The sequence below is a fragment of the Nelumbo nucifera genome, chromosome 2 (assembly GCF_055504915.1).
Source record: "Nelumbo nucifera cultivar China Antique chromosome 2, China Antique-T2T, whole genome shotgun sequence".
In the NCBI taxonomy this organism is placed as follows: Eukaryota; Viridiplantae; Streptophyta; class Magnoliopsida; order Proteales; family Nelumbonaceae; genus Nelumbo; species Nelumbo nucifera.
This window is the reverse complement of record NC_142650.1, coordinates 54,329,119-54,347,389: the sequence shown is the minus strand read 5'-3', so window position 1 is coordinate 54,347,389 and position 18,271 is coordinate 54,329,119. Positions and strand designations below refer to the sequence as shown.

The window sequence follows — 18,271 nt, the reverse complement described above, 5'->3', positions numbered from 1 at the left end:
TGGAATGTAAATCCCCATCGAGGGTTCTACAAATTTATGTAAAAAAATATCTTTGTAATTGTTTATCTGATTGTCTGAAATATATTTTGAAATTTTGTTGTAACAATCTTTGAATTCAATATCTATTTTTTGTTTATTTTTTGAAAAAAGATTATCATTTTATTAGTTTGTTTATATTTTTTGATTTTTTCTAAAACATATAATTAAAAAAATATATATATTTTTTTAATTTTTGATTTTTTAGTTGATACTTTTAAATTTTTATCATTTTATGTATTTTTGTGTAGGTTTTTATTATCATTTTGAAAATTTTATCACTTTCTTGTGTTTTTCTTTAACATTTTTTTTTTACTTTTTTCTATAATATATAATTTTTGAAATTTTATCAATTTATGTATATTTGAAATTTCTGTTTTTATCCAATATTTATATTTTTCGAGTTTCTTTTTGTATTTTTCAGTTTTCAATTTTCTTGTTTTTTTTTTTGCATTTTTAGTGTTTTGTTATAATTTCTGATGTTTTTTTTACATTTTTCTATTTTCTGCAATCTATAAATTTTTCTGTATTTTTGTTATTTATTTGCAATTTCTCTGTTTTTTTATAATTTTTATTTTCTGCTTTTGTTTTCAATTTCTATAGTTTTTTATATTTTTTTGTAATTTCTGATTATGTATTTTTTTCATGTTTTTGTAATTAAAATATTAAAATATATAAGTATATATTTTATATTTTTTTATAAAGGGTAAAATGGTAATGTATTAACTTCCAATAATCTGTTTAAAATCAAGTTAATAAGATGGTGAATTTTTTGACGTTTTGAAAAGTTATGATGAATTTAAGAGAATTGGTGGGTTTTGGACAATTTCCCTAAGTTCGACCTCGATGGCTCAATACTTGCTGCGGCTCGGCTTTATGACTTTTATCAGCTTTACAGTGCTTCTGGTCGCTCTGGGTTTGCGCGTAGTTGAGTGTAGATGGACATTGCACTCTTTTCTCCATCATCGCTTTTCGCCGACGAAGATGATAGCTCTGCGGGTACGCTCTCTCTTTGTCACTCTGTGTTTGCTTTGTGTGTATGTGGTGTTATCGATGTATGTTTATGATGTTCTTCTCGCAGGAGAGGAGACGGGAGAGAAAGATCAGAGCTTTGTTGACAGAAGCCACCAATTTCCCGGCATGGTGAGCTCCTACAATTTTTTTTTTCACTGATGCCTATAAAAAAAGAAAAGAAATCATACATTACTGGGATAATATTTTCTCTTCGTTTGTTTTCCTTCTATTATGTAACCACTAAAACCCTCACTTTGTTTAACTTACAAGTTATTATTTTCATGATTATGTTGATTAGTTCAGTCATGTACTCTTTACTTGGTCTAGCAGATAACCCATATGGTTCATGATCTCAAATTCTGTCCTGAGGAAGGTTTATACAGGTTTCCCTACCTTTTTCTTTCAAACCAAACACAGCCTTCCACTAGGGTCTTACCTTTTTACGTCTGCCAAGCTTGGGTTGTTCGCGGGAAGAGTTCATATAACTCTTTGTTACGGGAAAAATGAAAAAGAAAAAGCAAACAAAAAAATAAAAATCGTTCTTCTCTGAAAGCTGGTGAAGAGGTTTCGGCAATCCCTACTCTCGTGATTTTCAGATGACGTTATCCTTGCTAAAGGCACCCTCTCTTCTGTGGGCTGGCAGAGGACTCTGGCAGTCGACTCAGTGTTACCTCTTTTTAGTTGATGCGCTTGACACGGTTATCACTGGAGTTCCCTGGTTCTGCCTCTATTAGGCAGTGCTGGCGCCCACCATCTCCACTATGTGTCCCCAATAACCCGTGTATCAGAATTTGCTGGATATATCCTCCTCAACAAAGACATGAGAAGTACAGCATGAAGCCAGTATTGATTCCGGTTCCCATATTTCTTCTAGACTTGTTTGGTTTTGAGAACCTCTACCTCCTTGATGTAGAAATCTTACTGGATTTATATGGTGAAGAAGATGTTATATAATACTGAATGAAAAGCCTGAGTTGGAGAGCAAACAAAAGGAGATGGGAAAAGTGGAAGACGAAGGAAGTCTAGTGGTAGTTAAGGAAAAGTCCATAATGTGGTCTGAGTCTGACTTTAAGAAAAACCAATCTTGTTCTTAGGTGTCCCTACTGAGAAGAACTCCAGTGCTAGTTTAAGAAGAATTTAAAATGGATAGTTATTTTGGGAACATCCCTGCTTTTGATAACCTGGGAACAACCCTACGTTTGGTCAAAATGGATTTGCTTTAAAAGACAGCAGTAGGCCTATATATTAGCCTTTATCAATATAAAGTATGAACAGGGGAGTCTCTTGTCAATTATCATTTCACTAGGGGTGTGCCCAAATCGACACTCTATTAAATTACACAAAGGCTTCTAGCAGAATAAGTCAAGCAAAGTCTATTCACATAATTTTCTGATATAACAAATTATATGAGCATTACTTTACCTTTTTCAAAAGAAAATTTTCAGAATTTGAATACCAAAGGCTAGGCCTGAAGTTGAAAAGACTAGTAAGTGGAAGTAACTAGAGTCCATTGTCATGTTCCATATAGGCTGTCTTGAATAGTGTGATCCAGTTGGATTTTGCGCCTTCAACCTTGCTGAGGAGGGGGTTTGGTGGTAATCTGCTCTCAACTGCCTTCAACTGCTTTCTTTTTAACGAGAGATGGGAATTTGAGAGTGTGATGGAGTTCCTCTCTTGTATCAAATTTGTAAATCAGTATTCCTCGGTGGCTGAGAATTTCAATGTGGATGGTAACTCTTTCAGTTGGAACCTAACTTGTAGGAGGCGTCTCTTTGACTGGGAAATCGAGGAGTATGCAAATCTGTTGGGCCTGCTCCATAACCAGAGGATTGACCTAAACATGGAGGATGCTTGGAGATGGAAATGGGAAGGTGATGGCAGGTTCTCTGTAAAGTCTTTGTTCAGTAAGTTGATAAGTTCAGGTCAGGGAAACTTTCAGGCTAGGCAGATTTGGAACTCAATCAGTCCTAAAGTGAAGTTTTTGCTCTGGACAATGTCTTTAAATAAATGTCTATCCAAAGTTAATCTAGTGAAATGTGGCATACAGATTTCGGACATGTCATGTGGCTTGTGTGGTGGGGTAGTAGAAACTACTGAACATCTGGCCTTACATTGCCCAGTCTCGAATTATATTTGGAGGCATTTTCTTCAAGCTTTGGAAATCAGCTGGGTAATGCTAAATTCTGTGAATGATCTGCTGTTGTGTTGGCAGATTGAGGGTCTCAGCAAGAAAGGTACCTTGGTTTGGAAGACTATCCTGGCTGCCGTGCTTTGGACTATCTGGATTGAAAGAAATAACAGAATTTTTCAGGGCAAAGCTAAATCTCCAGAGGAAATGGTGCAGAAATTTGTGGGTAAACTTCTGTCCTGGGTGTCGGCAACGGAGGTGTTTAAAAATCAGAATTTGAGTCTATTGTTTAGATCTCAGAACTGGATGTATCTGTAATTTGTGGTGGCTATAGGCAGCCTCTAATGGCCTAGGCTCCTTTGTACTGGTTCTTGATTTAATAAAATACCTTACCTTTTCCAAAAAAAAAAAAAAATGGAGATTTATTAGAGGTAGCTTTTCTAGAGGTAGAATGTCCCAATCTGAGTCTGAGATGTTCTTGAGATTGCAATAATGGAGTAAGGAAAGGTCTAAGTAGGATTGAAGATCCATGTAAGTTCCCTGCAATGACCTTGCTTGTTTGTAGTTAAGGTCAAGATTGAAAAATTGAGCCCAAGTGATTTGAAACTTATAAAGATAGAAGTTCGTAATAAATCAAGTAGTTCTAATATGAAATATTGAGTTGTTATGGATAAAAAATGCAGGAAGCAGTATTTATAAAAAAATGTAGGAAGCAGATGCAGTAAAACATAATGTATTGCACACCTGGATGTGGTTATGAACTTGGAATAACTCTAAAAGTGATTTTTTATACATATTGGCATTATCTAATGTACAAGCTGTTACTTTGATTGACTTAATAAGCTATTTGTTCTTGGGCTGTATTTATTGAAATTCAATAGAGATTTCAGATTTTAGTATTTCATCTATTTAGATGTTATAATTATTGATATTTTCATCTATGTGACTTGTTTTGGAAGTCATATTCTTTATAGCTCTCCTAAATTATTTTTTTGTTGTCCACAGGAATTGCTTATTCGAGAATTCTCATTTCATCAGCTGAATGCAAACTTACTTTGGCCTGGAACATTTTCATTTGCAGATTGGTTAGTAGAACATCCATCATGGTTACAACACCAACGCATCATCGAGTTGGGCAGGCATGTTTCAATCATTGCAATTCAAATTATAATTAGTAAAATATAATTACTTTTATTTGGATTTTTACTTGTATATCTTGAAATCTGTCATCCTGGTATATTACTCTTGACAATCAGCATATATGTAACATTTTGTTGTCACCTCCTTTATCCCATGCTTTTTGCAGTTTATTCTTGCTCATTTACCGTGATTGTGACTGCACCTTGTAGAAAAAACTAATGTGGACCCCACATTACTGTGTTCGTATGACAGCAATAAGTTATGATTAGGATTAGTCTTTTAGCAGGATTAGTCTTTTAATTTTGTTTATCTTATCTTATCGTATCTTGCCATGTAAGCAAATCAGTCCTACAATTATAACACTATGTATACAAATTTAAAGAGTGGGGCGGCTGTTTCAACAACAACCCACTCTCTCTTTCTCAGAAATCTCTCTCGTGCTCTCTCTCCTTTCCTCTTCTCTTTCTTTTCTTCTTCTCTTTTAGTTTCTGTTCAAAACCTAAGACTAGTTGCAATCTTGTACGACGACTTAGTATCAGAGCACTCGATCTAGGTTTTCTCATGTGGAATTAGTTCAGCCCACCACATGAGAATTATTTAGGGCTGAAAGTTTAGAAGGATTTTTCATTTGGCTGATTCTTGGAGATTGCAAGAAGTCTTCAGCAACTGTCCAAGGATTGGAGAATGCTCCTTGTAATCAAGAAGAATTAAGTGATCAAGGCTAGGTCTTTGATCAAGATTGGAGGTGCCGATCAGATTTTCTTTGTTCTTTGATCAAGATTGAAGTTTTCAAAGAGGGTTTTCTCAAGATCAGTTCGTTTTCAGAAGTTTATGGGATTGATCAGAATCAAGACCAGTGTTTTGAGCAAAACTGAAGTTGACAATTAGAATTTCATCAAGACTTTTGAATCAAGATCAGATTTTTCAGAAATTTCTGGGTAAGGTTTTATTCCTTCTTGAGATCGGCAGCAAGAATAACTTAATCTGAGAGGTACAGTTATAAAAAAAATTATTATTTTTTTCTGATTTAGGGTTTAAGAAGAAAGCCCTGAGATCCAGGATTGTTACTGTGTCCGGATAAGAGATTAGACTTGCTTTTTGATAAGAGTGGTATCAGATTTCTGTTCTTTATTCTCTGTTTAGGAATTCTGTTCTTTGTTCTTTCAAAAACCAGTACTGCTGAATCTGATTTCTGTTCCTAGGCCAACTGTTATTAGATTCAGCAGGCTGACTGGTACAGTGATATAGAGAATTGGAAAGTGTTTTTTAATTACTGAATCTGAATTCTGCTTCTAGACTTATTGTTATTAGTTTCAGACCCAGTAGGCCGATTGTTACAGTAATTAGAAGGTTTTTTTTATTAACCCCTAACCAAGAATGGAGTTTAAGAGCCAAGGGGAGGGTGTTTTTGGGACTGGTTCAGGTAACATGACTGAGAACACTTTCCAGATTACAACTATTAAGTTTGATAGATCAAACTACTTAGAATGGGCCCAATCAGCCATGATGGCCATTGGGGGTAGAGGAAAATTGAACTATTTGTTGGGGGACATGAAGGAACCAACTAAGGAGGATCCCACTTATGCTAAGTGGATTCGGGAGAATTATTTGGTGATGACATGGTTGTGCAATTCCATGCATCTACACATCAGCCGAAATTACTTGTGGGCAAAAACAGCTAAGGAAATATGGGATGTTGTGAAATAAACCTACTCTCAGCCCCTTAATGTTGCTAGGGCTTATGAGTTGAAATGTGAAGTTAAAAATCTCAAGCAATGAGAAAAACATGTCTCTGTTTATTTTTCAACCTTGAAATCCCTGTGGCATGAAATTGATCACCTTGAAACAATTGAATGGAAAAGTCAGAAGGATGCTCAGACTTATAGAAAGCAGGTTGAAACTAATAGAGTGTTTTGAGTTCCTGGCTGGTCTAAATTCTGAATATGATATTGTGAGACAGTAGTTGTTGACAAGAGACTATGTAACTCTTTCCTAGGCCTATTCCCTAATACACAATGAAGAGACTAGGAGAAAAGTTATGCTACAACAACAGCCTTTCGAGTCAGCCTTGGCAGCAATTAAGCCCAAATCTGGGGGTGATAAGGAGAGAGATATGAAGAAGGTAGCTAAGAAGGACCTAGTATGTGAGCATTGCAAGAAACTTAAACATATTAAAGACACTTATTGGAAGTTGCATCCACATCTAGTTCCATCAAAACTCAAAAACAAAAAGGGGAATGCAAATATGGCTGTTAACACTGATAATACAACCTCATTTGGCACAAGAGGCACTCCTCTAGACACTTTAGTTGCTGTTCGAGCTGCCCTAACTCAACTGGAAAATGAAGTTGATTATTCAATTCCACCTCCTCAGACACCATCAACACCTTCTACCTTAGCCTTTGCTCATTTAGGTAATCGGGCTTCAGCTACAGGTAATACAAAACATTTTTGGATAATAGATTCAGGAGCATATGACCATATGACTGGCTCGCCATCACTGTTTACCACCTATCATTTATCTTCCGACAGAGACAAAGTGTCCATTGCTGATGTCTCCCTTGTTCCTATTTCTGGCAAGCAATACATGAAGTTGTCTAATGCCATTTCCTTATCTTCAGTCTTGCATGTTCCTAAGCTTAGTACTAACTTACTTTTAGTTAGTAGCATTACAAAAAACAGAATTGTTCAGTAACATTTTTCCCTGATCGATGTGTTTTTCAGGATCCGGAGACAAGGAAGGTGATTAGGACTAGCTGTGAGGCGAATAGAGTCTATCTGCTTGGAGGGAGTTCTCATTGGGAAGATAGCTAAGAGGTCTTGTGTTTCTTAGTCTGTTGATCAGGTTATGATTTGGCATAATAGGATGGGTCATTTATCCTTTCGGGATTTGAAGAGTTTGCTTCCTAATTTATTTGAATCTATCCAGATGTCTAGTTTGAAATGTGAGAGTTGTGAGTTTGCAAAACACTATAGGACAACCTATTCATTGAGTAATAACAGAAGCAATATTCCCTTTGAAATTGTGCATACTGATGTTTGGGGACCTTATCATACCACTATCATGGGGGGTATAGATATTTCCTGCTGTTTGTTGATGATTATACTCATTTTTCTTGGGTTTACCTTATGTGTTCTCGAGATGAAGTTCCAACATTGACTCGGATCTTTCATCAGATGATTTTAACCCAATTTGGGGTCAAAATCAAAATTTTTAGATCTGATAATGCAAAAGAATATTTTGCAAACCCATTAGCCTCCTACTTACTTGACCATGGGATTATCCATTAGAGTACCTATCCTCATACACCACAGCAGAATGGGGTTGTTGAAAGAAAGAATAGACACATATTAGAGATGACCAGAAGCATTATGTTTACCTCCAATGTGCCTATACGTTTCTGGGGGGATGCTATTCTTATAGCAGTATATCTCATCAATCAGATTCCTTTGTAGGTTCTTGACATGAAACTTCCATTTACCCTTTTATATCCTGATAAAGAGTTGTTTACAGTTCCCCTTAAAACCTTTGGTTTCACTTGCTTTGTTCAGATTCTTGGCCCTCATCGTTCCAAATTTGATCCTAAGGCCTCAAAATGTATTTTCCTTGGTTATGCACAAACTCAAAAGGGATATTACTGTTATGAACCCACTTTTGGGAAGAGATTTCTCTCAATTGATGTCACTTTCTTTGAGAATGTACCCTATTATCCAAGGGTTTCTCCTCAGGGGGAGAGTAGTGAGGTTGGGATTAGCTCATTAGAAGTTCCTTTACCTATCCCATTAAGTGAAGAGAGGTGTAGAGGGGAGGGTTGTCAAAGGTGTAGAGATGTGAGAGTCTATCACAGACGGTGGAGGTATGTTGGTTTTGGTCATCAACAGTCTAGGCCAGCCCCAATTCCTTCTACAGATCTAGATCCAGGTACCACAGTCTCTTCACCAGATACTACAGATGAGAGACCTCCCACCATGGAGCCTTCACCTTCATTGAATGACCTTGACCTTCCCATAGCAGTCCGCAAAGGCAAACGTTGTTGCACCACATCCACAACTCACTGCATTTCCCAGTTCTTGTCCTATGGTCATTTGTCTCCCTCCTACAAGTCTTTTCTTGCATCCATTGCTAATATTCCCATTCCCGGAACAATATTGGAAGCCTTGTCAGTTCCTGAGTGGAAAGATGCAATAAAAAAAGAAATAGATGCCCTCATTAGAAACAATACCTGGGAGATAGTTGATCAGCCTAAAGGGAAGAAACCGGTTGGATGTAGATGGGTGTCCACTATGAAACATAATGCTGATGGTTCCGTTGAAAGGTATAAGGCCCGATTAGTTGCAAAGGGATTTACTCAAATATATGGTATTGATGAAGGGATGAGAGATCCATCGTATGGACGCCCAAATCTTGCGGAATAAGGTGGGCGAATTTCAAAAATTTTCTCTCTCCCTTTCAACTGGGAATCGAATTCCCTATTTAGAAAATCATATTTTCAAGGATCAATCTTGAACCATAAACTAAACCAGATCTGAACAAAAGCAGTAGGAGAGAATTATACTTGATACAAAGAAGTAATATCTCCCAATGGAGGTGTTCAGCCCAAGGAAGGATCTAAAGACTGCTCCCACTGAAGATGGTGCAGTGCAGGATGGAGCAGAATCAGCAGAGTTCTTTTCCAAGAACCTAGTCCTTCGCAAGAAATAGCAGGATGGCACGTGAGCACAGCTTCCTATCAGTTCTTTCACAAAAAACTGATATCAAGATCAAATCTTGACTTCTCCCACTGAACTGGAGATCGAATTGGCAAGGTAGGCGGCAAGAAGGAGGCGGCAAGAAAGAATTCTGTAAGGTTGCTTAATTCTTCCTTCTGTGATATCAGCTCTAAAGAGGATGTGAGTATGTCTCTTCTAAAGGCTGCCGCCCCTTCCTTCTTTTGTAACCCTAAAGGATCAGCTCCTAATCCAATTAGGAGTTGCTGATCCAAATTATATTTGGATCAGACATCTCTTTAGGTGATAAGGATAAACCCTTATCTTATCTGCAGATTAGATCAACCTTCTCCTAATCTCATTAGGAGGTTTCTAGATCTGAATCACATTCAGATCTGGACTCTCTGAGTGGATAGGGTTAAGACCCTATCCTATCTGCTAATCCATCTCAGAATTCGCCCCATATTTAACTCATTAAATTAGCCCAGTTCGAAATGGGCTTAAGGCCCATTAAGGTTATGTGCTCACTTAGTCTTCCTATCTGCTGCCCAGTTGGGCTTCCTTGTATGGCGTGGGACCCAAGCATTGATCTACACATCAGCCACATGGGTTCGGCCCAGCCTTTGTTACAAGGCCTGGCCGAATACACTGTTATGGACAGTGCACCCCCTGAAAACCCATCAAATGGGCTCTATGGGCCCAACACTTACCCTAAGTGGTCTCTGGGCCAAGCCACCTTGTAACACCTAGGGACTGTGGGCAGATGCAAGATTAGCCCATCAGGTATTATCCTCAATGGTCTTACACTCAACCTCTCAGCCCATAATGATCATACACTGCCCGACAAGAGAGGACCTCTCCCTTGGCTGCAAGGAACAGTGTTGCACTCTCTGCTTATATGGATTCCGGGAATTAAAACCTTTTGCAAACATTTTAGAAACCATAATATATATACTTTTATATCTCATATAAAATATACTTTGCAAAACAAATCTCAACGATTGAAATCGGCTACCGGCAGTCTTGGTTTCCATCAGTGAGAGTGCATCCCCGATCATTACCTTTGTCCGACAAAGGGGCTGATCCTGTCATTATGATCACCCACTCAGATGAATTCTCAGACTGTCTCAACATACCCAGGTTTTGACCCCCGCTAAGGATCTCACTGATTGGTACATCAAAGACAGCCCAATCTGACACTTAGTGTAGTATCATAATCGAGTCTGGGGGTCGGGTGTAACTTTCCAGTTTTGCCCATTAATCTCCAAGGTCCAGGGCAATACTAGAAATCTGGTCCAGTTCAAAGATTCAATTAATCCTACACTGCATGTGCTTAGGGTCTCACCCTGGCAGTTGAGACAGGCCACCCCAACCGACTTGGTGGCACATCAGTGTCAGCCTTATCAGGATAGGTCTCCCCAGACTGACCCACTGGCTGTGAACATTCTAAACTAACACGAGTCTCATTAAGTGTCCAATTTAAGGGTATTACACAGAAACATACCAAGGGAACATGAATCAAATATGTACTTTTATTCATTTATAATAAATTCATAATGTACATCATTCTGATTGAAGCTAAGGGCATACAAAACTGTCTAACAATTGACTACTTGGAAACTTTTGCACCAGTAGCAAAGATGACCACTATCAGAGTCCTATTATCTCTTGCAGCTAGTTATTCTTGGCCGTTGCATCGGATGGATGTTAAAAATGCGTTCCTCAACGGAGACTTGCAAGAAGAAGTTTACATGCAGTTGCCTCTTGGATTTTATGATACAAAGACGGGAAAGAAGGTTTGTCAGTTGAACAAAGCCTTGTATGGACTAAAACAATTCCCTAGAACTTGGTTTGATAGATTCAGACGAGCCCTTGAAAGGTTCGGATATGTGCGGGCCTAGTCAGACCACACCTTGTTTTTTAAGAGAGTATATTCTTCCTTAACCTTGCTTGCTGTATATGTGGACAATATTGTAGTAACAGGGAGTGATATTAGTGAGATTGAGTCCCTTAAGCAACTCCTTCATCAAGAGTTTGAGGTAAAAGATCTGGGAGAACTACGATACTTCTTGGGCATTGAGGTAGCTAGGTCCAAGCATGAGATTTTTGTTTCTCAAAGAAGGTATGTTCTTGACCTGTTGGAAGAAACAAGAAAGTTGGGTGTTAAGCCTGCTGATACACCTATTGAACAGAACCACAAGATCAGTGCAGAGGGTGGAGAGCCTCTTGAAGATAAAGCTATGTTCCAATGGTTAGTTGGAAAACTTCTCTATCTTTGTCTCACACAACCCAATATCAGTTATGCAGTCAGTGTAGTTAGTCAGTATATGCACTCTCCTAGAACTACTCACCTCCTTGCAGTTGAGAGGATATTAGCATATTTGAAGAGGTGCCCAGGCAGAGGCATTTTGTTCAAGAATAATGATCACACGAAAATAGAAGTTTACATAGATGCTGATTGGGCTGGGTGTGTTGATGATCGAAGATCTACCTCTGGATATTGTGCTTTTGTAGGAGGTAATCTTGTCTCTTGGAGGAGTAAGAAACAAAGTGTTGTTTCTCGTTCCAGTGCTGAAGCTGAATATATGTCCATGGCAAATGGTGTGGCTGAGATTCTATGGTTGAGATCGTTATTTGAAGAGTTGGGTATTGTTTATGAGAAACCCTTAATGTTGTATTGTGATAATCAGGCTGCCATTAATATAGCCCATAATCCAGTACGACACGACAGAACTAAGCATATTGAAGTGGACCGACATTTTATCAGAGAGAGGGTTACATCTCAAGAAGTATGCCTTCTGTATATCACCTCCGACATGCAGCTTGCAGACCTTCTTACCAAGGCTGTTTCAAGAAAGAAGTTAGAGGAAGATCTATGCAAGTTGGATGACAAACATCTATTCCCAACTTGAGGGGGAGGGTAGAAAAAACTAATGTGGACCCCACATTACTGTGTTTGTATGACAACAATAAGTTATGATTAGGATTAGTCTTTTAGTTATGTTTATCTTATCTTATCTTATCTTGCCATGTAAGTAGATCAGTCCTTTTACAATTATGACACTATATAAATTTAAAGAGTGGGGCGGCTGCTTCAACAACAACCCACTCTCTCTTTCTCAGAAATCTCTCCCGTGCTCTCTCTCCTTCCCTCTTCTCTTTCTTTTCTTCTTCTCTTTTAGTTTCTGTTCAAAACCTAAGACTAGTTGCAATCTTGTATGATTACTCACCTTAATGCAAGTACTTATTTATAAAAAGGATGATTTTGTTGTCCAAATACCCTAGTTAGAAAACCAGGACATTAATTTAAGTGGTTAAAGGAACTTCTGACCCTGCTCTTTTCTCTCCTCACAAAGAGGGAGGAAAAATTCTTTGGTGGTGCACAATGGCTGTCATTCTGTAGAGCAGATGGAAAGAAATAACCATGTACCTAGTACAGAGAAACTATATGTGCATATCTATTTTGTTTGAGGCCTACTATCCAAACTATAAGTCTTGATTATGTGGAGCACATAGGAAGAAAGAAACTTTAGAATATTCACAATAAGAGAAATTATGTCAGCATCCTCAGTGACCTAATGGTCCTAATCACTATAAGAGTAGCACACTTGGTGCTCACAAGAGAAGAGTTCTGTGAGGTTACAGTGGATGCAATATCTAGGGGCTTACATGGTTCAGATAGATAGCTAGTACAACAAGCTTGGGAACTTCCATCAGTGGGTAGGCTTGATTTTAATTTTGATGGCTACTCTCTTGGTAACCCAGGCCCTTCCAATCTGGGGTGCCTATAGAAGAGAAAATGGAGGGATAATTCCACAAGTTGCTAGACCCATAGGAGAAAGGAATGTCATTCAAGCAGAGATGGCTTCTATTCTTCAAGGCCTAAAACTAGGTTTTGATTTAGGATTGAAAATATTTTAGTGGAAAGCAACTTCAAGTAATAATCAGATGGATCACTTTAGGTGAGAATGGACATGTACTAGGCACATTATTAGAGAGGAAGGTTCTTGGAATGAACTGCTTGTTCTATTAGTCTCCAATGTCAACCTATGCATTGGTGGATGCCATTGCATGGAAAGGGGTAAATAGGCAGAGTCTCCTTTGGGTAAGTCTTGGAATCTGGTTGATTGTTTGTATTTCTCTTTTTTGTATTAATACTGTGTCATGGCTTTGGTCGGTATTGACTATTGAGTACTGTACTTTGTATAGTTCTCGTAGTATTCAAAATTTCAAATATAAAGAGGTTCCTTTTTCCATTACCTCATAAAGAAATCTCTTTGGTCTATAGTTGATAAAAATTTATTTGCCATTTGATGGTTAGGACTTATTTCAACTATTTCACCCATTAGCTTTTACATGTGTTGCTGTTGCTGATTCCTATTTTCTTTTCCCAATTTTTGCCCCTTAGACTGTAAAATAGTAGTTAAGTTGAATAGTTGGATAGCTGGGACTATCCAATTTGTACACATTAAGATTTCTTAGGTGGTAACTATTATGGTGTTATTGTATTTATTAACAGACATCTTGACATAAATAAGAAAAGAAGAAAATGAAAGAAATAACCCAAAAAGAAGCAAGAGAGGAGGGAAATTGAATAATATTTTTATGAACATTTTGGGAGGAAAGGAATGCAAGAATTTTCAATGGAAAGTGTAGACCAAAATAAGAGCTGGCGGAAACTAAAAAAGATAAAAGTTGCTCATTGGGTGAAAACACTTGAGCTGTAACAAAGCTTCTCAGTGGCTGAGATCTTGCGGGCTTGGAAAGAAGTGGCCTTTTCAACTAAGAAGAAAGAAAAGATAGGGATGGAATGGAAGCCCTTGGCTCCAAATAAAATAAAGATGAATTTTGATGGCAGCTCCATAGGAAACCCGGGATTGGCTGGATTAGGGGGTGTGTTCAGAGACTCTGCAAATAAAGTGCTGGCTATGTATTCAGGGCCTATAGCCATAGGGCTTGGAGACTCAATAAAGGCTGAGCTTCATGCACTTCTGCAGGGGTTAAAACTACTCAAACAAACAGATATTAAAGACTTGGAAGTTGAAGGAGATTCAAAACTGGTGATTTCTTGGTCAAATTTCAGAGGTAATGCCCCCTGGATTTATAGACACTCCTTGCAAGATAGTGAAAGTTTAGCAAGGGAGCTCAATGCCACTTTCACTTGGATCATCAGGACTGCAAATGGCATGGCTGATGCGCTAGAAAAACAAGGAGTTTACAGACAGCATCTTTTCTGGGCCATTTTGTAATTTTTCTTGTAGCTCTGTCTGTAATAATCTGCCTTTCAAATTAATAAAATTTATTCTTATTTACTGATAAAAAAAACAAAAAGATGGATTATATGGAGGCAACGAGAATTAGGGGATGCATTGACCCAAGGGGTTGGGGACTCACTAACCCAATAATGATGGGACTAACACTCATGCGGGAGAGGACTCTCTTAACTCTCAAAGGAAAGCTCTTGGTTTCACAAAACAAAGGTAAAACGCAGATGCCTCTTGCTTGAGATTACATGGCTTTAAAATATAGAGGAAAATATAGCTATTTGAGCATTCAAGCCAAAACTAGTTGTTGGACATCCACTACTAAACTAGCTGTTAGAAGCCTACTAACAGAGTAGTTTTTTTTTTTTTTTTTTGATAAATTGCTAACAAAGTAGTTAAAAACCCATTAAACAAAATAGTTGTTGGAAGTGAGAAGAAAAGGTTTAAATGGTTGACCAAGGATATGGAAGTGAGCGTGCAATGTACTAGACAAGTGCCAATTCCTTTGCATGTTTTGGGAAGCAAGGAGTGGGAGAGAAAATATGTTTTGGGCAAAGTTGTAAAAAGTAAATTGCTTGAGAAGAGATAAGAGAGTTGATTTCTCAGTCCTTGTATTATTATCCTGTACACACTCTTTTTCTTATTTAATGAAATTTGCAGTTATTGACAAAAAAAAAACAGAAAACTTGTTGGAAGCCCACTTTTGAGTATAAATGTAGTCCCATTTGTCTTCTCCTTCAAATATGATTTGATACTTCTTGGAACATAATTTTAAGCTGCATCACATCTATTATATTTATTACCCAGAACATAGAATGTTGGGGCCCTTGGGGCTTAACTATTTCTATGTACTTAGATCCTATCCTAACTCTAGTCCTAACAACTGATCCCTTGTCCTTTGCTGCTTCATGAATCATTTGCTAATATGATGGTTGGGGGTGCAAATTGCACCCCTAAGCCTAACTGTAGTTGATAGATATACCACCTAGCTCAAGCATAATTGAGTGAAAGTGATATTTCTGTCAACTACCAAGCTATAACCATCCAAATTTTAACAAACGCTCAACTTGAGCCCTTCCAAGTTGCACCCTTAGTGATGATAGTTTATGTTGCCATAATTTATCTGCTTCATAACTTTATAAACACTCAACATACAGATTTCCTGCTAATTCAGGTTCTGTCCAGTAAATTTTCTTCACAGTTTGTTTTATTGTATTCTTTGTTTAATATTAAACTTTAGGCAATGGTATCCAATTCTGATCATTTTTCTATTCAATGGCAGTGGCACTGGAGCTTTGGCCATTTTTTTGCGGAAGTCATTTGGAGTTGACATCACTACTTCAGACTTTGATGACGAGGAAATAGAAAAGAACATAGCACATAATTGCAGGGTCAATGGAATAATTCCTGCATTGCCCCACATCAGACGTAATGCACTTTCTGTTGGAGCTTGCTTTGTGTTTTTTAATTACTGCCATTTAAGAGGAGGAAACCTATGGGTTGCCTAGACCACAGACTTGCCTGCTATTATAATAATAATTGTTGCTGCCTGGAATGGGCCAAGGGCAACAATGTAAATTCACTTCCGAGACGAGGGCTGGCTGATGAGTCTGAGGGCTCTGTGGGAGCCGAGGGCCTGTAAGTCCGACCTGTGAAGGAAGAAGCATGTCAGAGGCCCCGGGTGTGATCCCAGGGGCGGAGACTCCAACGGTCAAGTTAGCAAGGGTGTAACGAGGTGGGTGGACGAGGCCTGAGTAAGGTAGCTCAGACGAAGTCACCAGGAAGCTTGAGAGCTGAGAGCAATAAATGCCAGGATACCTTACCTCATGGTGATGCCACCTATTTATACTTGAACCTGCCTGGAGTTAGTAACGAGTGGACGGCCAGGATGCAATCTTCCTTGTGCTGCACATCGCCATCTGAGGACGCCACGTGTCTGCGCACCATTGGGCCTGCCATGTGCACCTACTTCAATAATAATAAAATAAATAAAATAAAAAGGTGGATTCCTCAAAGGTTCAAACTGCCTTGTTATGGACCCATATCTGCCTATCTGCCTGTACACTGTTATAAATTGCTTCTGTATGGAAGACCATGACTTAGATTCTCTGTTTACAGGATTTTTTTTTTGGTAGAACTTGGTGCTTGTATTAATAATGTCTTCTTTGCTCTTTTATTGCTTTATGCAATATTTCATATTAATATTGTAACATTTTTTTGTCTATAATAGACACATGGGGAGATGCCTTTCCATCAACTGACCCAGATTGGGACCTGGTCATTGCTAGTGATATCTTACTATGTAAGGTTTGTTGCTTGATCTCATATTGGCATCTACCTAACTTGCATGTTAGAAATTTGGAGAGTTTATTTGAAATTCAAAATATAGGGGCCATTTGTTATTGCTAAAACCTAGGGCTAACAAGCATGAGAATGCAGGTTTTGAGTCTGAGAGTGGCCACTATATGCACAAAAAACAAGAAAAAAAAAAGCTGAAGATTAGGTCAGTTAGGTCCATAACCAGTCTATATCTCCCAAGACCCTAGATAACCATGAGCATCACTGGGTAATAATGGCCTTTTTATTCAAAATTCAGAATATGTTTGAGTTAAGGTGGTGTATCTATCAACTACCTGATGGATTGCCAAACTTTAATTAGATATGATCAGTCACTAGGCTCGGCTCCAACATGACAGGGGCCAGGGCCTCATGAAATCTGAGGCAATTTCGATCTTTCTAAATTCCATAACTTGCTGGAAAATGCATTTTTTTTTCTGGTTATTGTTTAACACTCCTCTTTTTTGCTTTTTGTAGATGTGAAACAGTACCCAAACTTGATAAAGACACTGTCATTCCTCCTCAAGTCTTACAAGCCAAAAGATGAGCAAGCAATACCTAGAATACAAGATAATCAGCCTGGTACTATTCTGGTTGATTAGCAAGTCAAATTAGTTATTTGGCTGATATTTGTCCTTTTGCTGGCAGGAATAGACAGGAGGTTACATTGGCCAGCATTCTTAATGAGTTGGAGACGCAGGATAGGGAAGGAGGATGAAGCACTCTTCTTCAATGGGTGTGAGGATGCTGGTCTTGTTGTAGAACATGTTGGTTCACGTGTATACTGCATCAGCCTTAGGGAGAGTAGTACCATGGAACTGCAAATAGCCAGTAAGGCTGATGTCCAGATGGGCCACCAATGAGTCTGTCTGTGTACGTGATTAAACAATTTCATTCATGTATCATTGTTATCATCATCATTATTTTTCAGTTGAACTTCTTAGAATCAAGGTCAAGAAAAAAATCTTAAATTAGTAATGAATCTTTTTGTTTTTGGTAAAAGATTAGTCATGAATCTCTCTTTAATCAGTTCATTCTATTTATGATCTGCTCATCCATGAAATATAACTCATGCAACTAGTAGGCTGGTTATTTTCAAGTCCATGAGCTATCAAGCTCTTAATTATTATTTTTAGTGTAAATTTCACTAACCTCCCCTGTTTTTTTGAACTCCCTGGTAACCCGTTTTCATATCATGTTTGTATAACGAGGTTAAAGGTACATCATCACATGACCTGTAATATGTTGGCTATGTATCATTTGTATGTATAAATTATAATATATGTGCAACCATGAATATGGTAGTTGGTATTTATGCATGTCCTAGCTGCTAAGTAAGATTCCAATCTAAACCCAACCTGATCTCATGATCTGGTTGAGTTAGGTTTGAAGATTGGACTGGTTTAGGGTTAGATCTGTGTAGGAGAGTTGTTAACTAAGGGTGACTACTGATTACGGTAAGCATGGAATGATTGCAGCAGTGATCTATCTATTATGAGAACTCCGTTAGGCCTATCCATCCTCCCATTTCAGAATTCTGAAATCCAGGTCAGCCTATACAGAACTCAAAATTGCATTTAAATTCAACTTTTTCAATCTTAAGACAGATTCCCACGCCAACTCGGATTTCTCTTATTTTTGTAAT

The 18,271-nt window shown here is 38.0% G+C and overlaps 1 protein-coding gene across 3 annotated transcripts; it reads left to right on the top strand.

Annotated features, from left to right (window-relative positions):
• Positions 1–845: 845 nt before the first annotated feature.
• On the top strand, positions 846–17,678 carry LOC104601265 (S-adenosyl-L-methionine-dependent methyltransferases superfamily protein). Of its 3 annotated transcripts, none has more exons than XM_088899356.1 (7): positions 846–1,035; positions 1,118–1,179; positions 4,184–4,263; positions 15,572–15,717; positions 16,520–16,591; positions 17,104–17,208; positions 17,275–17,678. In XM_088899356.1, exons 1-7 carry the CDS (start codon positions 975–977, stop codon positions 17,487–17,489), a joined length of 741 nt encoding a protein of 246 aa, XP_088755482.1. In that variant the 5' UTR covers positions 846–974; the 3' UTR covers positions 17,490–17,678. The 3 variants fall into 3 exon arrangements, with proteins under 3 accessions (XP_088755482.1, XP_010262855.1, XP_010262854.1); XM_010264552.3 differs by having other exon boundaries at positions 854–1,035; positions 4,184–4,317; XM_010264553.3 differs by lacking the exon at positions 16,520–16,591 and having other exon boundaries at positions 850–1,035; positions 4,184–4,317.
• The last annotated feature ends 593 nt before the right edge of the window (positions 17,679–18,271 follow it).